Source organism: Rissa tridactyla, chromosome 7 (assembly GCF_028500815.1).
Source record: "Rissa tridactyla isolate bRisTri1 chromosome 7, bRisTri1.patW.cur.20221130, whole genome shotgun sequence".
NCBI lineage: Eukaryota > Metazoa > Chordata > Aves > Charadriiformes > Laridae > Rissa > Rissa tridactyla.
The window spans coordinates 50304136-50321008 of record NC_071472.1 but is presented as its reverse complement, the minus strand read 5'-3'; the positions used below and the strand labels follow the sequence as shown (position 1 = coordinate 50321008).

Below are 16873 nucleotides of genomic sequence, written 5' to 3'. Positions count from 1 at the left end.
AGCTTCTAGTACAGACCTCATGAAAGAGAAGGGCAAAAAGAACAGCAAAGATGAAAATGAAGAAGTCGGGACAATGATGATTTTGAACCTTTTTTAGAGGCCCCCTTTCGCATCCTTTTAGCTTCTCCGAAGCACATCCACCACAGGAGTAGGATGTACAGATCCATTCTTACGGATTTTTTTGCCTTTGTACATTATTTGTCACATTGCTCGCACACGCAAACACAAAAGTGGACAAAAAAATCTATGCCATCAACTTCACATTGCCTACTTTCCAGATTTCTCCTCCAACAGCATTTATTGTGGACATCCAGAGGGGCTTCGTGATCATCGCGGCCGAGGAGCAACGAGAATTTTAGGTAACTGCATTTGAATACAGACCAGATGACTGACCTTGCGCTAGATGGAAGCACAACTGCAAACCTAAAGACCCCAAAACTTTTCAGTTTAGAGTGGAAATTATTAACACATCTCTGATAGCATAGTTTACTTAGGCAAGTTGCAAAACCAGAACCATCTTTCTGAAGTATTTATACCTTGGCTCATTCCTATAATATCTGCATATGTTACATATTTTTGCACAATACCTGCAGTGCCATATTTTATAAAACTCATTTTTTAGTGGCACAAACTACGTGGGCAAACAGAATGAATCAAATAAATTCTTGCAATCTCCAGTAAAATCAACATTTCTGTTATTCAGGCTGTTAGCAAATACTACTGAAATGTGAAGCTGGAAGACTACGAAGGTCTCCAGGCCAGCATCTCCAAAGGTACACAGGAACCAAATCTTTTTGAGTGAGGCAGCTACGCAACAGGTACTGAGGACATGGGCATTAATGACTCAAGGGGAAAGGTCTCCTGACAGTGTAAATGGGAGGAAAATAAGAAAAAAAAGGCATTTACCATGGAGCGGTGAGCCAGACGGGCTGCTCGAGAGGCCTGGAACAGGGCTACAGCGTCCTCCTTGTTTAGATGTCAGCTCTTGCTCGATCTCTTCCAGCCCTGCACTCTTTTGGAATCGGCTCATGCGATTTACCACCCGGGGTGACATGTGTGTCCGGACACAGGGCTGGCCACCGTAAGGATTGATGGGAAAAACGTGGGAAGTGCCACGAAGCGTGCTGACCACAACCCAGCGACAGTCATGGCTGAAGGAGATATCCTGAACCTGGAAAATGGAGGAGAGACACGGGAATGTAGGCATCGATGTGCACACGTCTAACAAGGGAAATGGACTATCATGTTTTAAACAAACACAAATCTTAATTGGAAAAGTGGATAAAAAGCCCTAAGTTTAAGCAATAACTTGAACTGTTGCGTATATACCAATGAACTTACTATTCAGTATATATTATGAATATAAGTTTCAGTATAACACCCAGTTCCAAAGTTTGTGTCCTTTTCAAAATATTCTGAGATATTTTTTTTCAACAAACAGGCCTGAACTCAGGAAAACAAACCACGCTGCAAAGTACTACAGAAAGCCACAAGGGCTTGGGGTAATTTTCAAATAGAATTTAGTTCTAAAGAGAGCTGGGAAATCATTTCAATTACATGTTTTGTTATTTGCTTGTTTACTTTAATGTTTAGAGATTACCCAAAAAGGGGAAAAGGGAGGGATGAGAACAAGAGGGAGATCTCACCACTGGGCCTGATTTTGACAAATACTGGCACTCAAAATTTTAAGTCAATGGAAATAGCATGTCCTACAGAACGTAACAAACCAAAAATCAATGACCAGTATTTTCAAAAGCTGTCTATAATGGTCTCTAATCCTGCTGCTATCAGTTTATTCCTCGGTGGAATTACCGTTCATCCAGGTATCCCTGCACCTATTGCTCTTTTTCGGTTTTAAAATGTTGTCAAGAAGAAACTGAACAACTTTCTCTACATAAACCCACTCCATTTTACAGGTAACGGTCTCTATTAATCAGCTACTGAAGTCCCAGAAAAGACTCCAGTTTGATTTCCTCTTATGCATACAAATACTTATCTCGAGAAATGCAACTATTATTTTAGCTTAAAATGGTCAGTCTTGAAGCAAATATAAAAATACAGTTAAATATTTTCTACTACAGTTACTCCTTGCACAGATCTCAGATATGAAGTCCAGAAGGATTTAATTCTCTTCTAAGTGTGCTTTACACAATGCTTTGCTGGAAAACAAATTCTTTTTCTTGAAGGAATGCTTTAAAAGAGAGATTAAAGTTTGTTTCCAACCCCGTACTGGCAGACAACTCAAGAAAACAAGTAGTAGGTTAAAATGATTTATCACGGAAAAAAAAATCCTAAAACAATTCTTCCAAAAATGTTTTTAAAGGTAAAAGCTGACTAAAAAGGGCCACGTACACAAGTGGGATTTAACACGGCAAACAAACATATAGACGAAGGATTAGTTTTCATTATATTATTAAACAGCATAAACTAAATAAAATTCTTTAAGAGTTCACTGAAGCCAGTTTTACAATACACTAGGTACTCAAATTGGAGTAAACACTGATAAAATCTTGACAAATATTCCAGAAATGCACTCCAGCTATTCCAGACAAAAGCAGCGAGTATTCATCAAAGTGCAAGTTTCCAACTGAGCCCTGAAGCCTTTGAGATAAAAAAAAAAAAGGATTTAAGTCTTGTGACTTGTGACAAGATATTTGGCTGACAGACTGTCACGACACAAAATGTTTCATCAACGTTACATAGATAAACTAAAAAACAGAGCGCTACACACCTGCTCGTTTCAATTATGGTGACATATCCAAACGAGCTGCTAATGATACAGCTAAACAAGCGCCCCAAAATCTGACAGGTTTAGCACTTTCAGTGATTCTGGTCTTACTGACATAAAGCCCCAGCACTTAGAGCTCCTAGCTTGCCTACAAAGTGTTTCACCTTAATAGATTGCTCAAAAAGGATTAGAGACCCCACAGGGATTAACAAGAGCCAAAAAAAGAAACCCCAAAGCCATGGAGTCAGAGAAAAACTACGGCACCGGGAGTATCTAAGTACTGGCTGTTTAAAGAGGCAATTTCTACCAGTCAAGATCAAACGTAAGAACTGGATACAAATTGCCATTCTCAGTTACAACAGAAACATCACCAACATAATAAAAATAAAATAAAAATTAATAAAATCATTAAGGCTGTTGGAATATAATCCCAATCCTATCAAAGGCCCTGTTTTTTAAATTTCTAATAACACAAAGAATGGCCACGTTCGTCTTCAGATGTGACCCCTCTGAACACAGCACTGTTTTCCAAATACTTGGTATTCATTTTAGATCCAGCTTTCGATTCCCCTCCTGATCTCTAAAACCACCTCTCTGTCCCAGCCTCAAGGAGACAGCTTGTCTCTTCCTTCCTCATTGCTGTTCCGCTCCCCCGCTCCATGCCTCCGACACCAGCTCTTTCTGTCCTGCTCTATAGTTTCGTGTTCCTTGCAGAATCGTGCTCTCCCCTGAAACCACAGCTATCCCGGAGGAAATTCACAATCCTCCCTGGAATGGACACCTTTGAGCCGTATTTCCAGGGCACTTCAATCCCTTCCCTCCTGCGCTTCAACTGATGGCACAGCCAAACTCTTTAAATCACTGCCTCCACTCACATCTACCATGCACCCTCTCTTTTCTTACATTATTTGGGACAGCGTTATTAGATGACATTTCTATGAGACAATAGAGGGGGGAAAATAAATGTATCTCACTGTACTGCATAACAGAAATGTAAATGTTTCTCTATTAATACTCAGTTTTCAGTATGCAGCCTGAGGATCATGTTGTTTGAAAAACAGATACAACGGCCCTGGCGTATGACAACACCAGCCAAGAAACTGGGAAACAATCATCACAGGATGTTTCTTCTCAATGTAAACATAACGCAGGAAAAAAAAAGTATTCCTGATCTTCAGGAAGAACGTTTGGAACAACGTAATCCAAAATGTTCTCTTGAAAATAACGATCAGAACCACTCGCTGCAGTTGGAGAGTTGGGTACCATGGTCATGACTACTTTAAACGTGGCTGAAACCACAGAGGCAGAGAACACACGGGTTTTTAAGACTCAGCAATAACAAGAAAAAAAAAGTGTTGACAGATGAGTGTGAAATGAATTAAGATTTATGGGAATACAACTATGAAACCCTACTTGGCAGCAACAAAAAGTATTTGGGGAGGTACCATTACCCATGCAGTAATTCTGCCCATCTCCTCCCACTCTCAAAAATGGCCTCGTTGGTCTTTCCCAAATAAAGGATGAGTAGCAGCACAACAGGCAGTTCAGGGAGGTAATTCAGAGAATATTTCCAATTTCATACAAGGGTGTGAATTAAATACATTTATATCAAAAAAGCCCAAATCCATCTCTGCAATGCAAAGGAGTCCGTTAACTTTCCAGCAGACCTGGAAGAGAGCAGTGGACCAAGCTGGAAGGAGAACACTCAGCACAGCAGCCTCAGAAATGACTTAAAAAAATCAGCTGTGTGTGTCCACGAAAAAAATAGACATAAATTATCACATGAGGCTTGCTGTTCCCCACCACACGGTTACTGTACATTACACAGAGTTCTTGACTGCTTATAGTATAAACAAACTGCACAGTGGCCCATTAGTGGTTTTCAAGTTTATGCTAAGCGTTGCAATTTATTGCTGTCCTTTAGGTTAATGTACTATTATTTCACGTATTTATAATATATTTCTGGATTTGTTGTTAATTATGATGTAATGTTTAGATCCCAAAGATCAATCAAGACCTCATAGTGTTTACAGATATATGTTAATAAAGTACAAAGTACACCAGATCTCTCATGATGCAGAGTTTATTCTATAGCTCAAGGTCAACATAAGAATTAATGCTCATGTCTGTATTTCAAAATTTTATCGATCCTCTCCTATCTGGGCCAGTAAAGGGAATTACAGACCTGAGATATTATTCAACTTGGGAACCCTTAAGATATTTTAAACTGCAATACTAAATACTTTTGTGGGAACACCAGTGCTCTCTCTCCTAGCTTTCCTGCCATTTCTTCCTCCTCGTTTGCGAGCAGTTTGGTTCCTTAAGCTTCAAGCTGCGTTTCTTGCATATCCAAAAGCCTCAGTGCAATCCCTGGATATTTCAAGGTCCTCACGAGGCGACCAAAGCCTTTTCTGACCCAAAGGAATGCACTTAGACAACCACAGAATGTTATACGGATAACAGCACGTATCCTCCATTCGCCCATGGCTAAAGCAACTGTTCTGTGATTCCTGTGTACAGGAGGGATGGAGAATATTTTACATATATTTTATATATGTCCACATTCTATAGAGTTTTTGGCTTCCTCCATGAACGCTAACCAGCACTTGTCTAACCCAAGCAGGGTTCTGGCTGACCCTGCACCTCTCTTACTGTCATCTACTGACTCTTCTCCATATTAATATTATAACTTTGTCAAAATAAAAATTCAATACCCTCACAAAATTATCAATACAATTTTCAGAATCACAGACAATATGACAATTTTCCTATCAGAGACAATTAAACAACATTTCAAATATTCTAGGAGGCTTTAGCATGACTGGGAAAGAAATCACCCAGTACTTCTATGGCAAGGAAATAACAGTTTGAGAAAGGTTTTCTTAGCAGGTGAAAGAAATCTTTCAATAGGCTTGAATTATTCCATGAGTCCATCTTGTAGCTTCCTTCAGCTTCGGCATTTCTCTCACCTTCACCATTTGCTTCTCCCAACCCTTTCCATCGAAGCACTCACTTCTAACCCCTGTAACTTCTTTTCAATCTTACACTCTCTTCTCCCATTTTTCTTCAATTACTCTTCTCTTATGCTCCTTTAAACCTCCACTATCTTATTTCTCTGTGTTTCGAACACTATGATGTAAAATTCTCCAGAAAACAGGATGAAAATTTAGCTGCCATGTTCAGAGTCTGGCCGGAGCGAGACAGTAGTGTAATTTAATACATGGACTCCTACAAGGACACGCCGTATGTCACCAGCCCTGCTGAGGATCCGCTTTCAAGACCGTACAGATCAAAAAATTATTTCTGATATTCTGAAAATCTGGAGAAAATCATCAGAATTGAAGGCTTCAAAGCTGACATACGTTCATTTATTTTATAGAATGGAAATCTAGGTAAGTTTTTGCTATCACTCTTTCCTTATTCCCACAGCTTCTCCAAACTGAATGCTGTGTTAATTAGAACATATTCACGAAATAAAATCTAAAAATTCAAGCCCTAACTGAAAGAGAACCAAACAGAAGTAAGGGAAGCACACCAAAAACTTATTTTAAAAGCAGCTGATTAAAAAGGGATGGTCAGAGGAAGGGCTGATGGCAGAAGCCATCCCAGGGGACAGGCAGTGACCTTGTTCCCCACCACCCCTGGGGACGACTGACAGCCCCCCCCAGCCTCTGCTTTTCAGGGGTTCTACCAGTTAACGTTGTACTAACTTGCTGCACAACATTACATGTACACTATCACAGATTTTCTTAGAAAGGAGAAGGGGCTTTACCAGGCTATCCCAAGGCTATCCCAGAACCTCCCCAGGCAAATCCTCTCCTGATGCGTGTGCGTAATGCAATAGTTAGAAAACAAAGCTCACATCACCAAACCATGTATTTTCGTAGTGATTACAAGAAACAACCATTAAAATGCGTTTTGATCTTCCTAGGGCTCCTTTTTTTTCCCCATAGTGCCCCATTTTCAGTTGCCGTGAGCTACACCAGAAGCAATGTGTATATTCCAGTGCATTTCACTGCATTAAATTAAAATTCAATGGTGAAGTGAAACTACAATAAAGGCTGACTAGCATTACTGCAACAGAACTTCACCCAGTTTCACGCACACTATGCAATGTCACAGAGAAAACATACCATCACTTGAAGGACATGACTTAAGTATTTAATTACGCTGTGCCGGGAGAGGGCAGAAATAAATAAAAAACCAGTACAATTAAACAACGAGAAAGAGCAGCAGTACTGAGGAGACAAGGGTCAAAATAAATCAGAGAACTGGTCTGTATTTGAATTTTTTTTGGTTGAGAAAATTAAGGAAATGATGTAGCAACAAACACAAATGAAAAAATAATAAAATCATGGTCTACGCAACGTGATTTATCAGACCCACACAGACCCAAGTCTGCCTCCCCGAGTCGTCAAAACTGATTTCGGTTCATAAAACCAATGGCAGAACCTGGGCACAGTGAGACATTCAAGGAGGGTCCTTCAGCCAGAGTAGCTGCTCTCTATTAATAACTGAAATTGCAAACGCCACTCTGCTTTGAGTTCCATCTCCTCAAGGCAGTTAAGCTACTTCCAATTGCAGCCGTTTCTTACTGTCTGCTTTCATCGACGACCGATCAACTTCCCTAAATCAATCTTCATTATTTCAAGACTGTCCCAGATTCTTTCCTAGAAATAAGAACGTCTCTCTTCCAGAGACTATTTCAATAATTGCAACCTCATAAGCACGTCAAAAGATACCAAGAAATTTCTATTAACCATGGAGGTTTACACCCAGTGTTTGTAAACCATTCCAATGTTTCACTACTGGACACGGTATGTGCCACAACCTTGAACGGTCTGTATGAAATCGCGTCACGAAAACATTCACGCATTCCCTAGAAAAGCGTAAAATTGCATGTGTTCTGTGGCAGCCCAGGCTGGAATGTTTTTATCATTCCCTCTGTTTACCTATGCTGGCCGAAGTCAGCTCTAGCAGCGGTTTGAGAGTCAGAATAACAAAAGTCTGACAGCGTAAAAGATTAGAGAGGACTCTGGCCACCAGCCCACTGATGCTATCATTACGTTTATTTGTTCTAGGTTGAGATAATACTGTTTTCAGGGATTTTTTTTTTTTCTGTTTACAATTTCAGATCAAAGAGAAAGGATCATCAGGTGACAGTCTAACTTTCATCTGCAAGTAAATGAGCTTCCTCAGTTCGGAACATGCTATACTTTTATTAAAATCCTTTCAAAATGCTCTTGGACAAAAATATGAGTGCAATAAGTGTTGACTTACAATGCATGAGCTGCAGGACAAGAAAATGTATCCTTAACCAAACTGGGCACCACATACACATGCACATTTTTTCTCTTTACAGCCGAATCGTGCAAGCATGGATTCTCCAACAGCTCCAGTGCGCTCTCTGCTCTGGTTAAATACAGCCAGCGCTTGCAATGAACCTTCACCACGTAACACAGTGCATCAAACATACCAGGTTTTCTTCTCTTAAGTTGAAAAAAAAAAAAAAGAAAAAATCTAAAGCATAAGTAGCACGTAAAGACTGAAAGATATTAAGTGATTTCTGTCTGTGTTTTCAGAAAAGTAGCTGTGAATGATGCGACCTTGGGACTTGTATCACTCAAACCAAGAAAGTATCTGAGCACTTCACATTCTTTCATGGCCGTTATCCTCACAACTCCCTTATGAGACAGAGGTCCGCTTTCCATCTTAAGGCATCTTCATCTGAGGCACCCAAACAAGTCAGTGGCTTCGTGAGGAACTGGGCGATCTTCACAGTCCCGACTCAAGGTTTTATTCAGCAGATAAGGCTTCTTCCTATATTTGCTGTTCAGCGTCAGCAAATACAACATAGATTTGCAATAACAACACTTTAAAACTCAGTAACACTGTTTCATTGTTCAAAGCGTGCAGAAAGAGAAAAGGAAAACCAAGTTATGAGGCCTAGCTGTGAGGAGTCAGGGAGAATACCACCGCTTACATTGAACATACCCTGAGCAGCAGCACAACCTGCTGTGAGCACCGCTCCAGCACAGGGGAAGCTGAGTTTGTGGAGGAACTTGTAACAGCCTCATCCCCTTCTCCTCCATCCAACAGAAACACTACAAATAGCGTTAAGTATAGCTATCGGGGTAGACTGTCACTGCAAACACAACGTTCCGTATTAAAATCAATTTTCATTTTTCCTTTTATAAAAATCAAAGCACAAACTCTATTTCATCCCATCCATTAACGATACGATTTCAGTGACACCGTCTGGATGGAGTGGCCAACTCATTGCAAATGCTTACACAAAATTCTGCTTTGGCCAAGGCCAAGAGCCTGATGTCCACCAAAGGAGACAAAACGCCTACACATCTCCTTCCAACCAGTCTCTCTGTATTTCAGAAATGGTCAGGAAAAGGTAGAAACAGTCTTTCAGACTGGAATTTCTCAACCCCAAAACAAACCAGAATTTGTCCAGAATTTTGAAAAATTAATGCAGGATGGAGCATATATTCTTCAGTTTTATTAAGCTGAAGTACCCATGTAGCCAATACATCTGACTCAGTAGAAAGACACAGGGGTGACTGAGAGACACTGCTTGATTGCAGTAAATCGATCAGAAAACACCATTATTAAATCACAACACTTGCTTCTTTTTCTTTAATATACATTAAGCATGCAACTTAATCCACTTAAGATGCTTCTGTATACGAATGACAGAAGGGACTACCTGCCACCTTCTCTTAGGAGATAGATGAGAAATACCGAGCTATTGGCCTGCCCTCCAACTAAAGACAAGGAAAAACTGAGACCAGGAATTCCGCAGCCCCGCCAAAGGGGATAACTCCAGGGCTGATATTCTAAGCTGGGTAAAATCGCAATTCAAACATCGTTATAACATCAGATATACCTGTCAATATTTGGAACACTAATATATTTGGTTCCCAAATTTCTGCTGTCAGAGCAAAACTGATATGCCATGTATTCCACAAAGTGTACACTGCAGATCCAACGCTTCTTGGAAAAAATCCGTCTGACCGTGTACTCCATGTACAGTCAATTAGTGCATAAACAGTGATGCCGTACAGGGAACTTCTGTATGCCCAGCAGCTTAGACACAGCCAGGAGACAAGTACACCACTTTTATAAACATTACCAATGTTCCAGTTTTTGTCCATGAACAGTATGTAAGAATTTGTAAGAAACACGCTAATGGATCGCAAAGCAAGAAAAGAAAAATCACGCATCAGACTGTGAAAGGGTATTTTGGGAAATGTGTGGTGAGGGTCTATCGGCCAGAATCTCATGTACAAAAGCAGATGACTTCAGTATGGACATTAAAATATCACATATAACAAGGGCATAATGATGATGTTTAAACAATTTATAATGGGTAGTAGCTAAACAAATTTTGACACTGATAATCACTCATGTCCATCAACACAAATTAGACCTTTTTATAGCTCCAGTACAGAAGGTGACCTTTAAGACCATTGGCCTTGATTCACAATTAGCTCTAAACCAGGGCGGGGGGAAAGAAAAAGGTCTGGTTGCAAATGTGTAAGTACTATTCTAACCAAGAAAGGAAGTACAAAGGCTTCCAGTGTGTGCCTCGGAATATCTGCATTGAGAATTTTAAATCAAACAGTCTCCAAAATTCTTGTCTGATGCTACTGATAACATGAAGTTTACAGAACAGAAGAATACCAACACGTACTACCCTTCTCACGAAACAAGTACTGTTATTCCAAAAGAAAAACCATCCATCGTATTATGTAAATATTTTAAGTGATAGATGTGTATTGAGAATCACAGGTATCAATGCGATATTATGGCTGGATAGTTTAATTATCAAGGGAGTTGTGAAATCCAGCAATGCGCCTCAGACTGGTTAGAGTTTTCTCTATTTTATACCATTCCAAAAGCTATACTGTTCACATCCTAAATGAAAACTATGTGGCGAATTAGGGCAAAACTTTACTATGTTGATTCTGAGAATCAAATGCAATGCTTTCACAGAGATGCTAATACTACATCCCCAAAACCACCTATCAATAAAGGTTTATTCTCTAAAACATGTTGTGTTTGGTTCCCAATGTATGCCTTAAAAACAAATTTATCAGCTGTAAAAACCAGAAGAACACCTTTGTTCCCAGTGACTGGAGTCCTATGCTCTGGTTTTCAATACTGATTATAGGAAATTTCCCATTTTTTGTATGAAAGTAGAACAAAAATAACTTTATAACTTTGAACACATTATAGTACATGCTCAAATAGATGCCAGAGTAGAGGTATGCACACAGATCTCAATGCCCTTTATATTAGTTATAAAAAGTACTTGTAAGTACTATATATATTATCCTATATGGACAGCTTTTCCTAATTTCCCCTCGCTTTCCAGATTGGTTATTCCTTCCTATAGTGAACCACTGTCTATAATAGCAATTACACTTTGCCAGAACGGTAGCAGCAAAGCTGTAGAGTATCTAAACATCCAGGAATTTCAATTCACACAGACTGGAACATTATCAACCACCACTACATTAAATAAAGCTTTCAGATTCTACTTGTTACAGAGGTAAGGCAAAAAAACCCCCAAACCTTAAGGGAAATGGCACAACCCATAGAAAAAATGGCTTTAAGGAACTATAATCAAGATACCACAATAATCCAAGCTTCCAGTGGCAGGGGTGGAATCACAGTGCCCGAGGCTTCTCTCTGTCACACTGGTTTACATCTGCCAGCCTGTCACGAGTCTGTGCTTTCAGTGTGTAATTGCATCAGCAAGTGCAATACTCATTTCTTACCCCGTGGTGACATTTTTATTTATGTATTTAAAACAGGTTCTCCAACAGTTACTCAATGCTACAAAGGTGAGGCTCTCCTGATGCCTAAAAGCATTGCAGCGAAGGATTCGAGCATTATACACTGCGCTGCTTCTATCGCACCGATGCCAGAAGTGATCTCTCTCACTTCTTCCCACTTTACCAGTAAACCAGTTCACTGAGCATTTTTTAACATATAATTTTAGACTTTTTCACCTAATCTAGTCTTCCATTTTTAAGAGTGGGATTTTTAAACTGGGAAATTAAATCTGTATCGCTACAGTCTTCCCCCACTTTGCTGAAGCGTAGATAAAGCGTAGCTAGAAGTCCTTTCAACTCTTTAATTGTCTGTCTTTGGCTTTTACCACCAAAGTCAAGCAAACCCTGACAGTTGCTTCATGGGCACTAGACAAATGTTTAACATGTTACATGAGAAAAGGTTAAGTACAAACACAGCTAATAATCTGGGCTCTTTGGAGGTAGTGTCATATCTGAATAAATCTGACAGCACCTCATTGTAAAGGGCAAGAATTTATTATTGTCCAGGTTAAACGCTGTGCTCTTATCCTTTCTGTGGCTATAACATAAGAAAGGCTCTTTGTGTGCTGAAACAAACATTAAAGTGCCAACATACACAAAATGTATAAGGTGTCTGGGGATTATTCTTCAGCAAATAGTTTAACTTACTTTGGCTTCAGTCTCTCCCCTGTGAAGTGTATACAAATGATGGACGGCACTTTGTGATGATGACCAAGGATGTGTCAGTATTTGAAAAACATGGAAATCATGGCCTAATGTGTCAGTAGTGACCAGCAACATCCCTGGGTAAAAAAAAAGAAACAGAAAAAAGAAACACAAAAGCACAAGAGATTAATCACTGCAGAAGAAGAGGCTTATGAACGTCTACCTAAAAAAGCTAGCGTTGCTTACATTTCGTTTTCTGGAAACAAAAGAAAACAGTTGCAGAAAATGACTTAACTGAAAGGGATTCACTTCATAAAAACGAATCAGAACTGAACTGAAATCATATTAACAGCATTACTACTTTACTATTACAATACAAATCTACAAAAGCCAACAAAAAATATGGGAACATTCTAACTAAAGTTGAGAACTTGCGTGACCAATACGAAGCACTGAAGTGATGAACATTAGAGTGAAACCCCAAAATGCTCTTCAGTGTGAAAGAGACAGTAAAAAAAAGATCGATGTGTCCATAATAATAATTTTTGGAAGAAGAAACATTATCAAAACCCAGCCAAAACAACCCATACCAGAAACAATCTTGAAGAAGCATCTTTCTTCTAAATGTATATGAAAGAAACTATCTGATTTATTGCTTGAAAGGCAGCAAATCGGAGTTGAGAGCTTTCAAGTGAAATATTAAATTAGGTACTAGCTTCATTGAAAACAGGTCCCTGATGGATGTACTGAAATGATTAAATTAGAAGATCAGCAGAATCCCAGTAACTTATATATCCTATTTACCTTTTTTCTCCCACTATATGTCAGTCCATGACCCAGTTTATAAACATTTACAAACATATTTGAAGCCCATTTGACATAAAAGTTTACATTTGTATGCCAAAAAAGAACAACTTTTGTACAAATAAGAAAAGTATGGCATCGCAGCAGAATTTAGGACTACAGTAAACAAACTTCAGATTTATTTTTCTGTACACAAATGTCTGTATTACCATGCTTATTAATGAAATTTAGGAAGTTATCACCCAAAGTAATCCTCCAACATTTAATGAATGTCAAGTACAAGGCGATTTTAGCAGTTTAATAGCTACATTGAAGTGTCTTCTAAATAATTTTCAAGGTGCCCATCTATTAAACAAAACCAGAAATTTCCACATAGCTCCGTTGTGTTGGTAAACATAAAGCATAATTGAAATCTGTCATCCTTCAGGAAGAGAACTGAGGTCTCCACATTTTACACGACACCTATTCAAAGGACAAATGATTATCTTATTTCTGTCATAAAAGAGTGTTCGCTTTCTCTGTTTATTTACGCACAGCTCTGCGATTCATCCTTCCATCTTCTGCCCACTGCCGCTAGACAAATATATGCAGCACTAGTCTGAAAGCCCTCACACCTTACCATTAAAGTCCTAGCATATGCCACTTGTAAATTTTAGAATTAAATTGGGAAAAAAAAATAATCCTGTTGTGTACTGAGCAGAGGAGAAACACTCTCTTAGATTACGTTTAATTAATTTCTCTACTGAACCACCATTACAACATCACTCGATTCTATCCTGCATTTTTCCTCCTTGGCAATCCTGGAATCCCCCTTCCCTTGAGCTCCAATAGAAAAAATTCAGCAGCCAAAGCCTTGACCTTCACTCCCCAGTGCCGCCTCCTCATCCTCCGAGGCCGAAGCAGGTTTGTGCGTGGGTCTCGGCTGACGGGAGGAAAGGCACCACCCTGATGCCTCCCAAGGGGATAATGCAGCATCCTCGCAGATTTTGCATCTGCACGAGCAGGCACACGCCTCGGGTTCTCTTGACCATAACTCTTGGGAAATAAGCATCTCGTGAAAATAAGCAAATACTTTCAAGACTATGAGGCCCACCAGCAGCAAGGTACAAAACTGGAGACAAATCCAAATTGCACTTCGAGACAAAATTGCCTACAGGTTTCCTTCTCAGCTTGACCACTGATGTTGGTTGGGCTTGGCCGGAGCGCGAGGCCACCCACACTGCACACATCCATTTCCTCAAAATCACAAAAATGCAAAATCTTAACTCTGACCTCAGTGAGATTCCCTCCAGTAGACATACTTTTACTGTTACAGGCTGTCACTCCGATTGCGAGTGTTAGAAATGAAAAGAGAGTTTGTTATGGAGCTAAGAAATCCGTGAGTGCATTTGGGTATTATGTTTGGGCGGTAAGGCATGTGAGTTGAGGTTGGTCTGGATGTTAATGTTGGCTTAACTGGCAATTTCCTTGATTTGTAGTGACTGTGTTGATAGGAAATACAGCTAAAGTTGCTCAAGTGCAAGTCAGCCAAGTCTTTAGTGTGGGATTATGCACACAATTTGCATTAATTCTGTTCTGAAACATCACAAAATACACTTCCCTTCTACTGAAGTGTGCGGTCCTCAGTAATATATAGCATTTCCAGTGGAGAAAGCTGGAAGCAAACGGGTTTGTGTGCTAGAATTAGGCTGCCGCTATTACTGGAGCGATGATACTCCAGATGATCTAATTCAAGACAGTAAGGATTTATTTTCTATATTCCCATGTTTGCCTCTCCTCACGCATTAGATAGCTTTATATAGAAGTTGAGTGTGGTTTTGGTCCTTTCGAGCTCTCTTTTTAGTCCAGATGGAAAGGACCTTTGGAGAAAGAGAAGCTGGAAGAGATGAATACATACGGCTTCTCTCAACAGTGAACAGACGGCCTCAGCAAACCGAGATTTTTTTTCTTCCCCCAAAGTGCTAGAAGTCTTTTATAAATACATACGCAGAGCTGAGTGCACCCAGAGATCTGAGCACAGACATTCTTCATGTGTATCCCATCACATGGCACAGTGCAATGAAGATCGTAAAAAAAAAAAAAAAAAAAACCAACACAAAAAACCAACCCAACAAAATCCCCCCACTTTAAACGAGCCAAAAATCTGTCTGGAAACTGGAGACAGAAAGCTGTGTAATAATCATGAGCCAGTGAAAACACAGGAATTACCATACTGCGTTGTCCATCAAACCTAGCTGTTGTTTAGCTAACCGGTATCTCCTTTCCAACATTGGCTAGAAACGCAGGTGTCTGCGGACGGTGCAATAAACCCCAGAGTATGTAGACGTGATATAATTTCACCCTTTCTCCTCACATTTTTTTTTTCCCAAATCTGTAATCTTGATTCCCCCGAGCAGGACACGGCTGGAGAGCTCGCGTTGGGCCCAGGCACCAGGAGGTGTGTCACACCACGCCACACAGCAGACGGGTGACCTGGTCGCTCGTTGGACGACACGCGCCGTCTCCCAACGAACGACGCCGTGAAACGCGCTCGCCCATCTGCAGCTCTGATCAGTTCCATATGACGTACATACTTCTTGGTTCCATATTAATCTGCGTTGCCTTCGGGGTTTTTGGGTTTCGTGGTTTTTTTGGTTTGGGTTTGTTGTTTTTTTTTCTGTTTTTGCTAACTTGAAGGAGTACAGAGGTGAAAGACAATACAGTTGTGGGTGGAAAGGAATTGGCTTAAAAATAGAAAGATGGGTGGTATCTGATTTGGCAATTTCACATGTCTAATCTAAACTCCTGCTGTCTGTCACTGTTTGGAATAAATGCATTTTATTAGATGAAAGCCAAGGGAAAACAGGCCCTTCGCTTATATTAGCAACTGTTTTTCAGTAAGTTAAAGGAGGACCTTTCATACCCACATTCGCATCTGAAGTACAAACATATACTTGCACAACTTGTATCAACACAGAGCTCCCAAGCACAGTACCACAGATGTGCAAGAACGTGTATTTATAAAACAGCATTTTGAAATATCTTACTTACTACTGCTATTCAAACAATAAATCACTGATGTTTTAGGACATTTGACTTGGGGTTTTGGTGTGGGATTTTCCAGCTCTCGTTACTTCGCGCTGAAGAATCACAGTTTTCAATTATTACAGCTCAGCCATTCCGTTTCTCTCTCCATCTCCCTGCAACAAAAGGCTGCTGCGACACCCCCGCAGGAATACCTAATCCCAGCAGAGAAACCTGAACTTGAATCCTGGTCCTTACCTCACTTTCACTTTCAAGCGCAGGAAACTTCAACTCCGCTTTCTAAAAGACCTCGTGACAGTTTTCCCCAAAAGTTGTTTAGACGGAAATAGGGGGTAAAGCTGTCATAAGCTCAGTCCAAAATGTTTTCTCTTACGACGTACTTTATGTACGAATAATCATAGATGAAAAGTGAATAATTCTCAAGGATTTCCTGCTTATTTTTCAAACTGGCATTAATCCCTGTTTAACAGATAACATCTGAAATCAATTGAAAAAGTCTTGCATACACAGAACCCGGTGGAAATTTATGTGTAAAGCAGATATTACTTTATACGTATCTCACTGCAAAAATTCTGATTTTGCTTCTCCATAATATGAGGGGCGCAGCTAGTTTAAATTAATGACTGTTTTACTGTGTGGTTTTTCAAATCCACAGAGATGATTAAAATCCAGTTTAAAAGGAACAGATACCCTAGATGGAAAAAAAAGAAAAAATAGTAATCGCCAAAGCTTTGTTTTACCTGACAGATACATTTGTCCTAATTTACAGCTTCCTACTTTTCCTGCATTCTGTTTGGGAAACAATAAGCTTCTTTCCAGG

General features: G+C 39.8%; 1 protein-coding gene across 20 annotated transcripts in view; it reads right to left on the bottom strand.

The window, feature by feature from the left end:
* The window catches only part of BCAS3 (BCAS3 microtubule associated cell migration factor), a 364218-nt gene that overhangs the window by 246232 nt on the left and 101113 nt on the right, over window positions 1-16873 (bottom strand). For all 20 annotated transcript variants that reach the window (XM_054209092.1, XM_054209096.1, XM_054209097.1 and 17 more), the window contains 2 exons: window positions 12229-12362; window positions 907-1171 (listed from right to left, as the gene is read on the bottom strand). In XM_054209092.1, the coding sequence (XP_054065067.1) occupies window positions 907-1171; window positions 12229-12362 (399 nt within the window). The remainder of the gene's footprint in view (window positions 1-906; window positions 1172-12228; window positions 12363-16873) is intronic.